At 48.4% G+C, this 16,303-nt stretch overlaps 1 protein-coding gene across 3 annotated transcripts in view; it reads right to left on the bottom strand.

Moving 5' to 3' along the window:
- The window catches only part of LOC110514205 (transmembrane protein 192-like), a 33,456-nt gene extending 17,261 nt beyond the window's left edge, over positions 1-16,195 (bottom strand). Inside the window, exons 1-5 of one of the 3 annotated variants that reach the window (XM_036972025.1) lie at positions 15,805-16,195; positions 15,666-15,722; positions 13,064-13,216; positions 7,340-7,598; positions 6,073-6,201 (exon numbers count right to left, since the gene is read on the bottom strand). In XM_036972025.1, coding sequence (XP_036827920.1) covers positions 6,073-6,201; positions 7,340-7,598; positions 13,064-13,216; positions 15,666-15,695 — 571 coding nt within the window. In that variant the 5' untranslated portion in view covers positions 15,696-15,722; positions 15,805-16,195. The other 2 variants (XM_036972024.1, XM_036972026.1) reach the window with 2 other exon arrangements.
- Between the last annotated feature and the right edge of the window lie 108 nt (positions 16,196-16,303).

The following is a 16,303-nucleotide window of genomic DNA, read 5'->3' on the forward strand; positions in this document are numbered from 1 at the left end:
GCTGCCTGCCTCCTCTAACCGCTAGGCTGCCTGCCTCCTCTAACCGCTAGGCTGCCTGCCTCCTCTAACCGCTAGGCTGCCTGCCTCCTCTAACCGCTAGGCTGCCTGCCTCCTCTAACCGCTAGGCTGCCTGCCTCCTCTAACCGCTAGGCTGCCTGCCTCCTCTAACCACTAGGCTGCCTGCCTCCTCTAACCACTAGGCTGCCTGCCTCCTCTAACCACTAGGCTGCCTGCCTCCTCTAACCACTAGGCTGCCTGCCTCCTCTAACCACTAGGCTGCCTGCCTCCTCTAACCACTAGGCTGCCTGCCTCCTCTAACCACTAGGCTGCCTGCCTCCTCTAACCACTAGGCTGCCTGCCTCCTCTAACCACTAGGCTGCCTGCCTCCTCTAACCACTAGGCTACCTGCCTCCCCAATTTTATCTCTTATTCTTGTCCGTATTGTTGGTCAATTGGGACTCGTAAGGAAGCATTTCACTATAAAGAAGTATTTGACTGTAAGGTCTACACCGGTTGTATTCGGCGCATGTGACAAATAATTTGTATAGCCTCACACCACTAATCTGACCTCAGATCAGTGTGTGTAGCCTGTGGGCAGGATAAAGCCCATCTCAGTGTGGTCGAGCCTCACACCACTAATCTGACCTAAGATCAGTGTGTGTAGCCTGTGGGCAGGATAAAGCCCATCTCAGTGTGGTCGAGCCTCACACCACTAATCTGACCTGAGATCAGTGTGTGAAAGAGTTCTCTTTTATATTCTCACTCACTCACTCACTCACTCACTCACTCACTCACTCACTCACTCAGTCACTCAGTCACTCAGTCACTCAGTCACTCAGTCACTCAGTCACTCACTGAACCAGCCAAGACGTAGTGGTACTGAATCAGCAGACCCAGACCCTGTCTCACTGAACCAGCCAAGACGTAGTGGTACTGAATCAGCAGACCCAGACCCTGTCTCACTGAACCAGCCAAGACGTAGTGGTACTGAATCAGCAGACCCAGACCCTGTCTCACTGAACCAGCCAAGACGTAGTGGTACTGAACCAGCAGACCTAGACCCTGTCTCACTGAACGAGGAGCCAAGACGTAGTGGTACTGAACCAGCCAAGACATAGTGGTACTGAACCAGCAGACCTAGACCCTGTCTCACTGAACGAGGAGCCAAGACGTAGTGGTACTGAACCAGCCAAGACGTAGTGGTACTGAACCAGCCAAGACGTAGTGGCACTGAACCAGCAGACCTAGACCCTGTCTCACTGAACGAGGAGCCAAGACGTAGTGGTACTGAACCAGCCAAGACGTAGTGGTACTGAACCAGCCAAGACGTAGTGGCACTGAACCAGCCAAGACGTAGTAGTACTGAACCAGTCAAGACGTAGTGGTACTGAACCAGCAGACCTAGACCCTGTCTCACTGAACCAGTCAAGACGTAGTGGTACTGAACCAGCAGACCTAGACCCTGTCTCACTGAACGAGGAGCCAAGACGTAGTGGTACTGAACCAGTCAAGACGTAGTGGTACTGAACCAGCCAAGACGTAGTGGTACTGAACCAGCAGACCTAGACCCTGTCTCACTGAACCAGTCAAGACGTAGTGGTACTGAACCAGCCAAGACATAGTGGTACTGAACCAGCCAAGACGTAGTGGTACTGAACCAGCAGACCTAGACCCTGTCTCACTGAACCAGTCAAGACGTAGTGGTACTGAACCAGCAGACCTAGACCCTGTCTCACTGAACGAGGAGCCAAGACGTAGTGGTACTGAACCAGCCAAGACGTAGTGGTACTGAACCAGCCAAGACGTAGTGGCACTGAACCAGCAGACCTAGACCCTGTCTGACTGAACGAGGAGCCAAGACGTAGTGGTACTGAACCAGCCAAGACGTAGTGGTACTGAACCAGCCAAGACGTAGTGGTACTGAACCAGCCAAGACATAGTGGTACTGAACCAGCAGACCTAGACCCTGTCTCACTGAACCAGTCAAGACGTAGTGGTACTGAACCAGCAGACCTAGACCCTGTCTCACTGAACGAGGAGCCAAGACGTAGTGGTACTGAACCAGCCAAGACGTAGTGGTACTGTACCAGCCAAGACATAGTGGTACTGAACCAGCAGACCTAGACCCTGTCTCACTGAACGAGGAGCCAAGACGTAGTGGTACTGAACCAGCCAAGACGTAGTGGTACTGAACCAGCCAAGACGTAGTGGTACTGAACCAGCCAAGACATAGTGGTACTGAACCAGCCAAGACGTAGTGATTCTGAACCAGCCAAGACGTAGTGATTCTGAACCAGCCAAGACGTAGTGGTACTGAACCAGGCAAGACGTAGTGGTACTGAACCAGCCAAGACGTAGTGGTTCTGAACCAGCCAAGACATAGTGGTACTGAACCAGCCAAGACGTAGTGGTACTGAACCAGCCAAGACGTAGTGGTACTGAATCAGCAGACCTAGACCCTGTCTCACTGAACCAGCCAAGACGTAGTGGTACTGAACCAGCCAAGACGTAGTGGTACCGAACCAGCAGACCTAGACCCTGTCTCACTGAACCAGCCAAGACGTGGTGGTACTGAACCAGCAGACCTAGACCCTGTCTCACTGAACGAGGAGCCAAGACGTAGTGGTACTGAACCAGCCAAGACATAGTGGTACTGAACCAGCAGACCTAGACCCTGTCTCACTGAACCAGCCAAGACGTAGTGGTACTGAACCAGCAGACCTAGACCCTGTCTCACTGAACCAGCCAAGACGTAGTGGTACTGAATCAGCAGACCCAGACCCTGTCTCACTGAACCAGCCAAGACGTGGTGGTACTGAACCAGCAGACCTAGACTCTGTCTCACTGAACCAGCCAAGACGTAGTGGTACTGAACCAGCAGACCTAGACCCTGTCTCACTGAACGAGGAGCCAAGACGTAGTGGTACTGAACCAGCCAAGACGTAGTGGTACTGAACCAGCCAAGACGTAGTGGTACTGAACCAGCCAAGACGTAGTGGTACTGAACCAGCCAAGACATAGTGGTACTGAACCAGCCAAGACATAGTGGTACTGAACCAGCAGACCTAGACCCTGTCTCACTGAACCAGTCAAGACGTAGTGGTACTGAACCAGCAGACCTAGACCCTGTCTCACTGAACGAGGAGCCAAGACGTAGTGGTACTGAACCAGCCAAGACGTAGTGGTACTGAACCAGCCAAGACATAGTGGTACTGAACCAGCAGACCTAGACCCTGTCTCACTGAACGAGGAGCCAAGACGTAGTGGTACTGAACCAGCCAAGACGTAGTGGTACTGAACCAGCCAAGACGTAGTGGTACTGAACCAGCCAAGACATAGTGGTACTGAACCAGCCAAGACATAGTGGTACTGAACCAGCAGACCTAGACCCTGTCTCACTGAACCAGTCAAGACGTAGTGGTACTGAACCAGCAACCAAGGAGGGCCTACAGCAGCACCTAGATCTTCTGCACAGATTCTGTCAGACCTGGTAGTAAATCTCAGCAAGACAAAAATAATGGTGTTCTAAAAAAGGTCCAGTCGCCATGACCACGAATACAAATTCCATCTAGACACTGTTGCCCTAGAGTACACAAACAACTATACATACCTTGGCCTAAACATCAACTCCACAGGTAACTTCCACAAAGCTGTGAACGATCTGAGAGACAAGGCAAGAAGGGCCTTCTATACCATCAAAAGGAACATAAAAGTTGACATACCCATTAGGATCTGACTAAAAATACTTGAATCAGTTATAGAACCCATTGCCCTTTATGGTTGTGAGGTCTGGGGTCCGCTCACCAACCAAGAATTCACAAAATGGGACAACACCATATTGAGACTCTGCATGCAGAATTCTGCAAAAATATCCTCTGTGTACAACGTAGAACACCAAATAATGCAGAGCAGAGCAGAATTAGGCCGATACCCACTATTTATCAAAATCCAGAAAAGAGACGTTAAATTCTACAACCACTTAAAAGGAAGCGATTCCCAAACCTTCCATAACAAAGCCATCACCTACAGAGAGATGAACCTGGAGAAGAGTCCCCTAAGCAAGCTGGTCCTGGGGCTCTGTTCACAAACACAAACACACCCCACAGAGCCGCAGGACAGCAGCACAATTAGACCCAATAAAATCATGAGAAAACAAAAAGATAATTACTTGACACATTGGAAAGAATTAACAAAAAAACAGAGCAAACTAGAATGCTATTTGTCCCTAAACAGAGAGTACACAGCGGCAGAATACCTGACCACTGTGACTGACCCAAACTTAAGGAAAGCTTTGACTATGTACAGACTCAGTGAGCATAGCATTGCTATTGAGAAAGGCCGCCGTAGGCAGACATGGCTCTCAAGAGAAGACAGGCTATGTGCACACTGCCCACAAAATGAGGTGGAAACTGAGCTGCACTTCCTAACCTCCTGCCCAATGTATGACCATATTAGAGAGACATATTTCCACAAGAAAAGGTCAACCAGTGAAGAACAAACACCATTGTAAATACAACCCATATTTATGCTTATTTATTTTCCCTTTTGTACTTTAACTATTTGCACATCGTTACAACACTGTATATAGACATAATATGACATTTAAAATGTCTTGATGCTTTGGAGCTTTTGTGAGTGTAATGTTTACTGTTCATTTCATTTTTGTTTATAATCTATTTCACTTGCTTTGGCGATGTTAACATATGTTTCCCATACCAATAAAACCCTTACATTTAATTGAAATTGAGAGAAAGAGAGAGAGAGGGCTGAATAGGGATTGTCATTCTATTGTGTGTCTGAATAGAGCAGGACAGGTACCCCCTCTCTGACATTAGACAGGCCGTTGTGATGCAGATTAGACAGGCTGGGGGAGGGGAGGGGGAGGGGGAGAGGGGTACCTGTGATGTAGATCACTCTATAGACAGGCTGGGGGAGAGGGAGAGGGGTACCTGTGATGTAGATCACTCTATAGACAGGCTGGGGGAGGGGGAGGGGGTACCTGTGATGTAGATCACTCTATAGAAAGGCTGGGGGAGGGGGAGAGGGGTACCCGTGATGTAGATCACTCTATAGACAGGCTGGGGGAGGGGGAGGGGGTACCTGTGATGTAGATCACTCTATAGACAGGCTGGGGGAGGGGGTACCTGTGATGTAGATCACTCTATAGACAGGCTGGGGGAGGGGGAGGGGGGAGGGGGAGAGGGGGAGAGGGGTAACTGTGATGTAGATCACTCTATAGACAGGCTGGGGGAGGGGGAGAGGGAGAGGGGTACCTGTGATGTAGATCACTCTATAGACAGGGAGGGGGAGGGGGGTACCTGTGATGTAGATCACTCTATAGACAGGCTGGGGGAGGGGGAGGGGGGGAGGGGGAGAGGGGTACCTGTGATGTAGATCACTCTATAGACAGGCTGGGGGAGGGGGGTACCTGTGATGTAGATCACTCTATAGACAGGCTGGGGGAGGGGGAGGGGGGAGGGGGAGAGGGGTACCTGTGATGTAGATCACTCTATAGACAGGCTGGGGGAGGGGGGTACCTGTGATGTAGATCACTCTATAGACAGGCTGGGGGAGAGGGAGAGGGGTACCTGTGATGTAGATCACTCTATAGACAGGCTGGGGGAGAGGGAGAGGGAGAGGGGTACCTGTGATGTAGATCACTATAGACAGGCTGGGGGAGGGGAGAGGGGTACCTGTGATGTAGATCACTCTATAGACAGGCTGGGGGAGGGGGGTACCTGTGATGTAGATCACTCTATAGACAGGCTGGGGGAGAGGGAGAGGGGTACCTGTGATGTAGATCACTCTATAGACAGGCTGGGGGAGAGGGAGAGGGAGAGGGGTACCTGTGATGTAGATCACTCTATAGACAGGCTGGGGGAGAGGGAGAGGGAGAGGGGTACCTGTGATGTAGATCACTCTATAGACAGACTGGGGGAGGGGGAGAGGGGTACCTGTGATGTAGATCACTCTATAGACAGGCTGGGGGAGGGGAAGGGGGAGAGGGGGAGAGGGGGAGAGGGGTACCTGTGATGTAGATCACTCTATAGACAGGCTGGGGGAGGGGGGTACCTGTGTAGATGATCAGACAAGGCAGAGAGACCAGGAGCTCCAGTCCCAGAATCCCTAGCAGCAGATAAACAGGAAGATGATCCGCCTCTGGCAGATCAGCTGACATGACCACCAACACCGCTGTGTTCCCTACACACACACACACACACACACACACACACACACACACACACACACACACACACACACACACACACACACACACACACACACACATTAACAGTCCAAGTGTAAAAGGTAAGCTTTAATGTGTGTGTGTCTCCTCTGTGTGGTAGGAGACGAGTACCAGGATGTTAGGGTTAGGAGGTGGACCTGCTGTAAAACATTCAACTGTAGAAGAACTAACCAACAACTACACAGAGACGAGTACCAGGATGTTAGGGTTAGGGTTAGGAGGTGGACCCGCTGTAAAACATTCAACTGTAGGAGAACTAACCAACAACTACACAGAGACGAGTACCAGGATGTTAGGGTTAGGAGTACCAGGATGTTAGGGTTAGGAGGTGGACCCACTGTAAAACATTCAACTGTAGGAGAACTAACCAACAACTACACAGAGACGAGTACCAGGATGTTAGGGTTAGGGTTAGGAGGTGGACCCGCTGTAAAACATTCAACTGTAGGAGAACTAACCAACAACTACACAGAGACGAGTACCAGGATGTTAGGGTTAGGGTTAGCAGTACCAGGATGTGAACCTGCAGGATGTATGTATTTATTATTGAACCTTTATTTAACTAGTCAGTTAAGAACTGATTCTTATTGACAACGACGGCCTTCCCCCGGCCAAACCCGGACGACGACGGCCTTCCCCCCGGCCAAACCCGGACGACGACGGCCTTCCCCCCGGCCAAACCCGGACGACGACGGCCTTCCCCCCGGCCAAACCCGGACAACGACGGCCTCCCCCCCGGCCAAACCCGGACAACGACGGCCTTCCCCCCGGCCAAACCCGGACAACGACGGCCTTCCCCCCGGCCAAACCCGGACGACGACGGCCTTCCCCCCGGCCAAACCCGGACGACGACGGCCTTCCCCCCGGCCAAACCCGGACAACGACGGCCTCCCCCCCGGCCAAACCCGGACGACGACGGCCTTCCCCCCGGCCAAACCCGGACGACGACGGCCTTCCCCCCGGCCAAACCCGGACAACGATGGGCCAATTATGCACCGCCCTATGGGACTCCTTACCACGGTCGGATGTGATACAGCCTGGATTCCAACCAAGGACTGTAGTGATGCCTATTGCACTGAGATGCAGGTGTACCTGCAGAGTGGATGAGGAAGGGCAGGTGTTTCAGGGTGCGGTTGTCTCTGTAGAAACGGAGGTATCCTCTGCTCCTCACTCGGCTGTGGTGATGCTGAACACACACACCAAACAACAACACACACAGCCACACAAACACCTTCCCAATCACCACCACACTCTGCCCCCGAACATTCCCCAACACACGGACACACTCCTCCCGGCCAACCTCAAACACACACACTACGGCAACACACACACTCAGAGACACATACACCACCTGGGGACACAGAGAGAACACCTGTCAGACAGAACATGGACTATTTCATTATTTATTATATTTCCCCTTTATTTAATAATAGTAGATTGATTGAATGTGTGGACAGGTGTCTTTTATACAGGTAACGAGTTCAAACAGGTGCAGTTAATACAGGTAATGAGTGGAGAACAGGAGGGCTTCTTAAAGAAAAACTAACAGGTCTGTGAGAGTCGAAATTCTTTCTGGTTGGTCGGTGATCATATACTTATGTCATGCAATAAAATGCAAATTAATTCCTTAAAAATCATACAATGTGATTTTCTGGATTTTTGTTTTAGATTCCGTCTCTCACAGTTGAAGTGTACCTATGATGAAAATTACAGACCTCTACATGCTTTGTAAGTAGGAAAACCTGCAAATCGGCAGTGTATCAAATACTTGTTCTCCCCACGGTACAATGTGAGCAAATGAGGTGAGAGAAGGGAGGTAAAGGCAAAAAAAGGCCATGGTGGCAAAGTAAATACAATATAGCAAGTAAAACACTGGAATGGTAGATATGCAATGGAAGAATGTGCAAAGTAGAATTAAAAATAATGGGGAGCAAAGCAGCAAAATAAATAAATAAATACAGTAGGGGGAGAGGTAGTTGTTTGGGCTAAATTATAGATGGGCTATGTACAGGTGCAGTAATCTGTGAGCTGCTCTGACAGTTGGTGCTTAAAGCTAGTGAGGGAGATGTGAGTCTCCAGTTTCAGAGATTTTTGTAGTTCGTTCCAGTCATTGGCAGCAGAGAACTGGAAGGAGAGGAGGCCAAAGAAATAATTGGTTTTGGGGGTGACTAGAGAGATATACCTGCTGGAGCGTGTGCTACAGGTGGGAGATGCTATGGTGACCAGCGAGCTGAGGTAAGGGGGGACTTTACCTAGCAGGGTCTTGCAGATAACCTGGAGCCAGTGGGTTTGGCGACGAGTATGAAGCGAGGGCCAGCCAACGAGAGTGTACAGGTCACAATGGTGGGTAGTATATGGGACTTTGGTGACAAAACGGATGGCACTGTGATAGACTGCATCCAATTTATTGAGTAGAGTGCTGGAGGCTATTTTATAAATGACATCGCAGAAGTCGAGGATCAGAGGACTATAGAGAGTGGTCAGTGGTCTGTAATGCTGGTGTAGTCAACATGCTGAGGAGTGGTCAGTGGTCTGTAATGCTGGTGTAGTCAACATGCTGAGGAGTGGTCAGTGGTCTGTAATGCTGGTGTAGTCAACATGCTGAGGAGTGGTCAGTTGTCTGTAATGCTGGTGTAGTCAACATGCTGAGGAGTGGTCAGTTGTCTGTAATGCTGGTGTAGTCAACAGGCTGAGGAGTGGTCAGTGGTCTGTAATGCTGGTGTAGTCAACATGCTGAGGAGTGGTCAGTTGTCTGTAATGCTGGTGTAGTCAACATGCTGAGGAGTGGTCAGTTGTCTGTAATGCTGGTGTAGTCAACAGGCTGAGGAGTGGTCAGTTGTCTGTAATGCTGGTGTAGTCAACATGCTGAGGAGTGGTCAGTTGTCTGTAATGCTGGTGTAGTCAACATGCTGAGGAGTGGTCAGTGGTCTGTAATGCTGGTGTAGTCAACATGTTGAGGAGTGGTCAGTTGTCTGTAATGCTGGTGTAGTCAACAGGCTGAGGAGTGGTCAGTTGTCTGTAATGCTGGTGTAGTCAACAGGCTGAGGAGTGGTCAGTTGTCTGTAATGCTGGTGTAGTCAACATACTGAGGAGTGGTCAGTTGTCTGTAATGCTGGTGTAGTCATCATGCTGAGGAGTGGTCAGTTGTCTGTAATGCTGGTGTAGTCAACATGCTGAGGAGTGGTCAGTTGTCTGTACTGCTGGTGTAGTCAACATGCTGAGGAGTGGTCAGTTGTCTGTAATGCTGGTGTAGTCAACATACTGAGGAGTGGTCAGTGGTCTGTAATGCTGGTGTAGTCAACATACTGAGGAGTGGTCAGTTGTCTGTAATGCTGGTGTAGTCAACATGCTGAGGAGTGGTCAGTTGTCTGTACTGCTGGTGTAGTCAACATGCTGAGGAGTGGTCAGTTGTCTGTAATGCTGGTGTAGTCAACATGCTGAGGGGTGGTCAGTGGTCTGTAATGCTGGTGTAGTCAACATGCTGAGGGGTGGTCAGTTGTCTGTAATGCTGGTGTAGTCAACATGCTGAGGAGTGGTCAGTTGTCTGTAATGCTGGTGTAGTCAACATGCTGAGGAGTGGTCAGTGGTCTGTAATGCTGGTGTAGTCAACATGCTGAGGAGTGGTCAGTTGTCTGTAATGCTGGTGTAGTCAACATGCTGAGGGGTGGTCAGTGGTCTGTAATACTGGTGTAGTCAACATGCTGAGGAGTGGTCAGTTGTCTGTAATGCTGGTGTAGTCAACATGCTGAGGAGTGGTCAGTTGTCTGTAATGCTGGTGTAGTCAACATGCTGAGGAGTGGTCAGTTGTCTGTAATGCTGGTGTAGTCAACATGCTGAGGAGTGGTCAGTGGTCTGTAATGCTGGTGTAGTCAACATGCTGAGGAGTGGTCAGTTGTCTGTAATGCTGGTGTAGTCAACATACTGAGGAGTGGTCAGTTGTCTGTAATGCTGGTGTAGTCAACATGCTGAGGAGTGGTCAGTTGTCTGTAATGCTGGTGTAGTCAACATACTGAGGAGTGGTCAGTTGTCTGTAATGCTGGTGTAGTCAACATGCTGAGGAGTGGTCAGTTGTCTGTAATGCTGGTGTAGTCAACATGCTGAGGAGTGGTCAGTTGTCTGTAATGCTGGTGTAGTCAACATGCTGAGGAGTGGTCAGTGGTCTGTAATGCTGGTGTAGTCAACATGCTGAGGAGTGGTCAGTTGTCTGTAATGCTGGTGTAGTCAACATGCTGAGGAGTGGTCAGTTGTCTGTAATGCTGGTGTAGTCAACATGCTGAGGAGTGGTCAGTGGTCTGTAATGCTGGTGTAGTCAACATGCTGAGGAGTGGTCAGTTGTCTGTAATGCTGGTGTAGTCAACATGCTGAGGAGTGGTCAGTTGTCTGTAATGCTGGTGTAGTCAACATGCTGAGGAGTGGTCAGTTGTCTGTAATGCTGGTGTAGTCAACATGCTGAGGAGTGGTCAGTTGTCTGTAATGCTGGTGTAGTCAACATGCTGAGGAGTGGTCAGTTGTCTGTAATGCTGGTGTAGTCAACATGCTGAGGAGTGGTCAGTGGTCTGTAATGCTGGTGTAGTCAACATGCTGAGGACTGGTCAGTGGTCTGTAATGCTGGTGTAGTCAACATGCTGAGGAGTGGTCAGTTGTCTGTAATGCTGGTGTAGTCAACATGCTGAGGAGTGGTCAGTGGTCTGTAATGCTGGTGTAGTCAACATGCTGAGGAGTGGTCAGTGGTCTGTAATGCTGGTGTAGTCAACATGCTGAGGAGTGGTCAGTTGTCTGTAATGCTGGTGTAGTCAACATGCTGAGGAGTGGTCAGTTGTCTGTAATGCTGGTGTAGTCAACATGCTGAGGAGTGGTCAGTTGTCTGTAATGCTGGTGTAGTCAACATGCTGAGGAGTGGTCAGTTGTCTGTAATGCTGGTGTAGTCAACAGGCTGAGGAGTGGTCAGTTGTCTGTAATGCTGGTGTAGTCAACATGCTGAGGAGTGGTCAGTTGTCTGTAATGCTGGTGTAGTCAACATGCTGAGGAGTGGTCAGTGGTCTGTAATGCTGGTGTAGTCAACATGCTGAGGAGTGGTCAGTGGTCTGTAATGCTGGTGTAGTCAACATGCTGAGGAGTGGTCAGTTGTCTGTAATGCTGGTGTAGTCAACATGCTGAGGAGTGGTCAGTTGTCTGTAATGCTGGTGTAGTCAACATGCTGAGGAGTGGTCAGTTGTCTGTAATGCTGGTGTAGTCAACATGCTGAGGAGTGGTCAGTGGTCTGTAATGCTGGTGTAGTCAACATGCTGAGGAGTGGTCAGTGGTCTGTAATGCTGGTGTAGTCAACATGCTGAGGAGTGGTCAGTGGTCTGTAATGCTGGTGTAGTCAACATGCTGAGGAGTGGTCAGTGGTCTGTAATGCTGGTGTAGTCAACATGCTGAGGAGTGGTCAGTTGTCTGTAATGCTGGTGTAGTCAACATGCTGAGGAGTGGTCAGTTGTCTGTAATGCTGGTGTAGTCAACATGCTGAGGAGTGGTCAGTTGTCTGTAATGCTGGTATAGTCAACATGCTGAGGAGTGGTCAGTTGTCTGTAATGCTGGTGTAGTCAACAGGCTGAGGAGTGGTCAGTTGTCTGTAATGCTGGTGTAGTCAACATGCTGAGGAGTGGTCAGTTGTCTGTAATGCTGGTGTAGTCAACATGCTGAGGAGTGGTCAGTGGTCTGTAATGCTGGTGTAGTCAACATGCTGAGGAGTGGTCAGTGGTCTGTAATGCTGGTGTAGTCAACATGCTGAGGAGTGGTCAGTTGTCTGTAATGCTGGTGTAGTCAACATGCTGAGGAGTGGTCAGTTGTCTGTAATGCTGGTGTAGTCAACATGCTGAGGAGTGGTCAGTTGTCTGTAATGCTGGTGTAGTCAACATGCTGAGGAGTGGTCAGTGGTCTGTAATGCTGGTGTAGTCAACATGCTGAGGAGTGGTCAGTGGTCTGTAATGCTGGTGTAGTCAACATGCTGAGGAGTGGTCAGTGGTCTGTAATGCTGGTGTAGTCAACATGCTGAGGAGTGGTCAGTGGTCTGTAATGCTGGTGTAGTCAACATGCTGAGGAGTGGTCAGTGGTCTGTAATGCTGGTGTAGTCAACAGGCTGAGGAGTGGTCAGTGGTCTGTAATGCTGGTGTAGTCAACATGCTGAGGAGTGGTCAGTGGTCTGTAATGCTGGTGTAGTCAACATGCTGAGGAGTGGTCAGTGGTCTGTAATGCTGGTGTAGTCAACAGGCTGAGGAGTGGTCAGTGGTCTGTAATGCTGGTGTAGTCAACATGCTGAGGAGTGGTCAGTGGTCTGTAATGCTGGTGTAGTCAACATGCTGAGGAGTGGTCAGTGGTCTGTAATGCTGGTGTAGTCAACATGCTGAGGAGTGGTCAGTGGTCTGTAATGCTGGTGTAGTCAACATGCTGAGGAGTGGTCAGTGGTCTGTAATGCTGGTGTAGTCAACATACTGAGGAGTGGTCAGTGGTCTGTAATGCTGGTGTAGTCAACATGCTGAGGAGTGGTCAGTGGTCTGTAATCTATTATTCTGTGATTCTGATGAACAAACATCAGCAGAACATTAATGGGCTTAACTGAAGCTACAACAGGAATGTGTGTGTGTGTTTACACTACAACAGGGATGTGTGTGTGTGTTTACACTACAACAGGAATGTGTGTGTGTTTACACTACAACAGGGATGTGTGTGTGTGTTTACACTACAACAGGGATGTGTGTGTGTGTTTACACTACAACAGGGATGTGTGTGTGTGTGTGTGTGTGTGTGTTTACACTACAACAGGGATGTGTATACCTGTAGCAGCAGCAGCAGGACAGCAGGACAGTGCGTGGGGAGAGTTATGAATTCTCTCCTGATAGCAGACTGCAAGGCATCATGGGAGATCAGCGGTCCGTCCACTAAAGGGTCCTCCTCAACACTCTGAGACACATCTACTGATGAACTGACCTGTCACACACACACACACACACACACACACACACACACACACACACACACACACACACACACACACACACACACACACACACACACACACACACACACACACACACACAGATCAGCTTTGCACTTTATCATGGTTAAACTCAAGAATGGACTCTTGAATTTACACAACGGAAAATATATATTTATACTTTAAATTGTAAATCAAATCCAATGTTATTTGCCACATGACCTCACAGTGAAATGATGAATACAACAGGTGTAGTAGACCTCACAGTGAAATGCTGAATACAACAGGTGTAGTAGACCTGACAGTGAAATGCTGAATACAACAGGTGTAGTAGACCTCACAGTGAAATGCTGAATACAACAGGTGTAGTAGACCTGACAGTGAAATGCTGAATACAACAGGTGTAGTAGACCTCACAGTGAAATGCTGAATACAACAGGTGTAGTAGACCTCACAGTGAAATGCTGAATACAACAGGTGTAGTAGACCTTACAGTGAAATGCTGAATACAACAGGTGTAGTAGACCTCACAGTGAAATGCTGAATACAACAGGTGTAGTAGACCTCACAGTGAAATGCTGAATACAACAGGTGTAGTAGACCTCACAGTGAAATGCTGAATACAACAGGTGTAGTAGACCTGACAGTGAAATGCTGAATACAACAGGTGTAGTAGACTTCACAGTGAAATGCTGAATACAACAGGTGTAGTAGACCTCACAGTGAAATGCTGAATACAACAGGTGTAGTAGACCTCACAGTGAAATGCTGAATACAACAGGTGTAGTAGACCTCACAGTGAAATGCTGAATACAACAGGTGTAGTAGACCTTACAGTGAAATGCTGAATACAACAGGTGTAGGTAGACCTCACAGTGAAATGCTGAATACAACAGGTGTAGTAGACCTCACAGTGAAATGCTGAATACAACAGGTGTAGTAGACCTCACAGTGAAATGCTGAATACAACAGGTGTAGTAGACCTCACAGTGAAATGCTGAATAAAACAGGTGTAGTAGACCTCACAGTGAAATGCTGAATACAACAGGTGTAGTAGACCTTACAGTGAAATGCTGAATACAACAGGTGTAGTAGACCTCACAGTGAAATGCTGAATACAACAGGTGTAGTAGACCTCACAGTGAAATGCTGAATACAACAGGTGTAGTAGACCTCACAGTGAAATGCTGAATACAACAGGTGTAGTAGACCTCACAGTGAAATGCTGAATACAACAGGTGTAGTAGACCTCACAGTGAAATGCTGAATACAACAGGTGTAGTAGTCCTTACAGTGAAATGCTGACTGACAAGACCTTAACCAACAACGCAGTTGAGAAAAAAAATAATGTACAATGTAGGTAGTTAAATAAAAATAAATAAAACGAAAGGGAAATCCTTGTCTCATCAGCGACTCCTGTGGCGGGCCGGGCGCAGTGCGCGCTAACCAAGTTCGCCAGGTGCACGGTGTTGCCTCCGACACGTTGGTGCGGCTGGCTTCCGGGTTGGATGCGCGCTGCGTTAAGAATTAGTGCGGCTTGGTTTGGGTTGTGTATCGGAGGATGCATGACTTTCGACCTTCGTCTCTCCCGAGCCCGTACGGGAGTTGTAGCGATGAGACAAGATAGTAAATACTAAGAATTGGACGCCACGAAATTGGGGAGAAAAGGGGGTAAAATAAAAAATAAAAAAGTGACTCTGCATAGATAATAACAGAGAGTGGCAGTGGTATGAAAGAGAGGGGGAAATGTAAATAGTGGCCATTTGATTAGATGTTCAGGAGTCTTATGGCTTGGGGTGTAGAAACTGTTTAGAAGCCTCTTGGACCTAGACTTGGTGCTCCGGTACCGCTTGCTGTATATTCTCACTATGTTCACTTGATCTATTCTGTATAATGTATATCAAGTGTAAATTCTGTCTCTGTATGTTGTCTATATATCACACAGCCAAGTCAAATTCTGAGTATGTGTAAAATGTACGAATAAAGGGGTTTCTGAAAGGTTGTGACTCTTGAGTTTATCAGTGGTTTATATTTACTTTTACTCAAGTATGACAATTGGGTTCTTTGTCCACCAGCGGAGTGTATAGACTTCTAGCTAACCCAACAGCGCCCCCAGCGGGCGACAAGGTGCCAATACACAACCCGAGAGAAACAACAAGGACTTGGCTAACTAACGTCCCGTCTCAGTCTCATCTTGTGGAGAAAAGACAGCATATGAGCTGTAACGTTTTCAAATGTCCTATTAGCTGAAGACTCGGGGGTATTGTTTCATCTCAGTAACAGAGGTAACGTTAGCTCGGTAGATAAATAACTATCTATCGCCTTCTTCCGGTCTATACCTAATGGAAGGATAACTAACAAGCTCACCGACTGGCTACCTAATGTTATCAGTTAGTGTCTGGACCACAATACGGAACGAGACAGTTCAGTATCGTGACTTACTGCATGGTGCGACATCCCTTCCGATTCCATGGTGTGTTGAAGTCGCACAGGTTAACTCTTCAAGAGAAAGATATCTAAAGCTAAATACATACAGAATTTTTCATTTAAAAAGCGTCTGTTTTAGCGGATAGCCTCATACTCTGCTTCCATGTGACAGCGGTGTTCCTCTGTTATTGGTCCGGTCGGGCAGCCCACTGCTCCATATACGGTTCCACCTTGTAGTTTTCTCTGTTGCGTTTCACCCCCGATTACAAAGAATACTCTTCCTTTCAATCATTTCCAAGACCACACAAAAAGGTTTTAACATTGTTTGTTTGATATTGTACCATGAAATACAATATAACCTCCTGTCTGTAGTTACAGTGAGAGGATTCATGTATCTGTCGACGAGGACCGTGTTGTTTTAAATGATAAAAGAGACCTCGCTGTCTTTAAGACACATTATTGTAAACTCAGTGTCTGTATTTTTAGGTTTGATATGCAGTAACACCAAAGATGTGTATAACTAACCTTGTGGTGCCGCTGCCAAAGCGTATTGTGTTACCATTTGACTCTGTCTCTACCATTACCATCCACAGGAAGGCTACTTTTTCCCGACTGCCTTGGCTTGTGTCCAACAGGCGTAGGCTGTAATACTG

This window comes from Oncorhynchus mykiss, unplaced genomic scaffold (assembly GCF_013265735.2).
Source record: "Oncorhynchus mykiss isolate Arlee unplaced genomic scaffold, USDA_OmykA_1.1 un_scaffold_87, whole genome shotgun sequence".
NCBI lineage: Eukaryota > Metazoa > Chordata > Actinopteri > Salmoniformes > Salmonidae > Oncorhynchus > Oncorhynchus mykiss.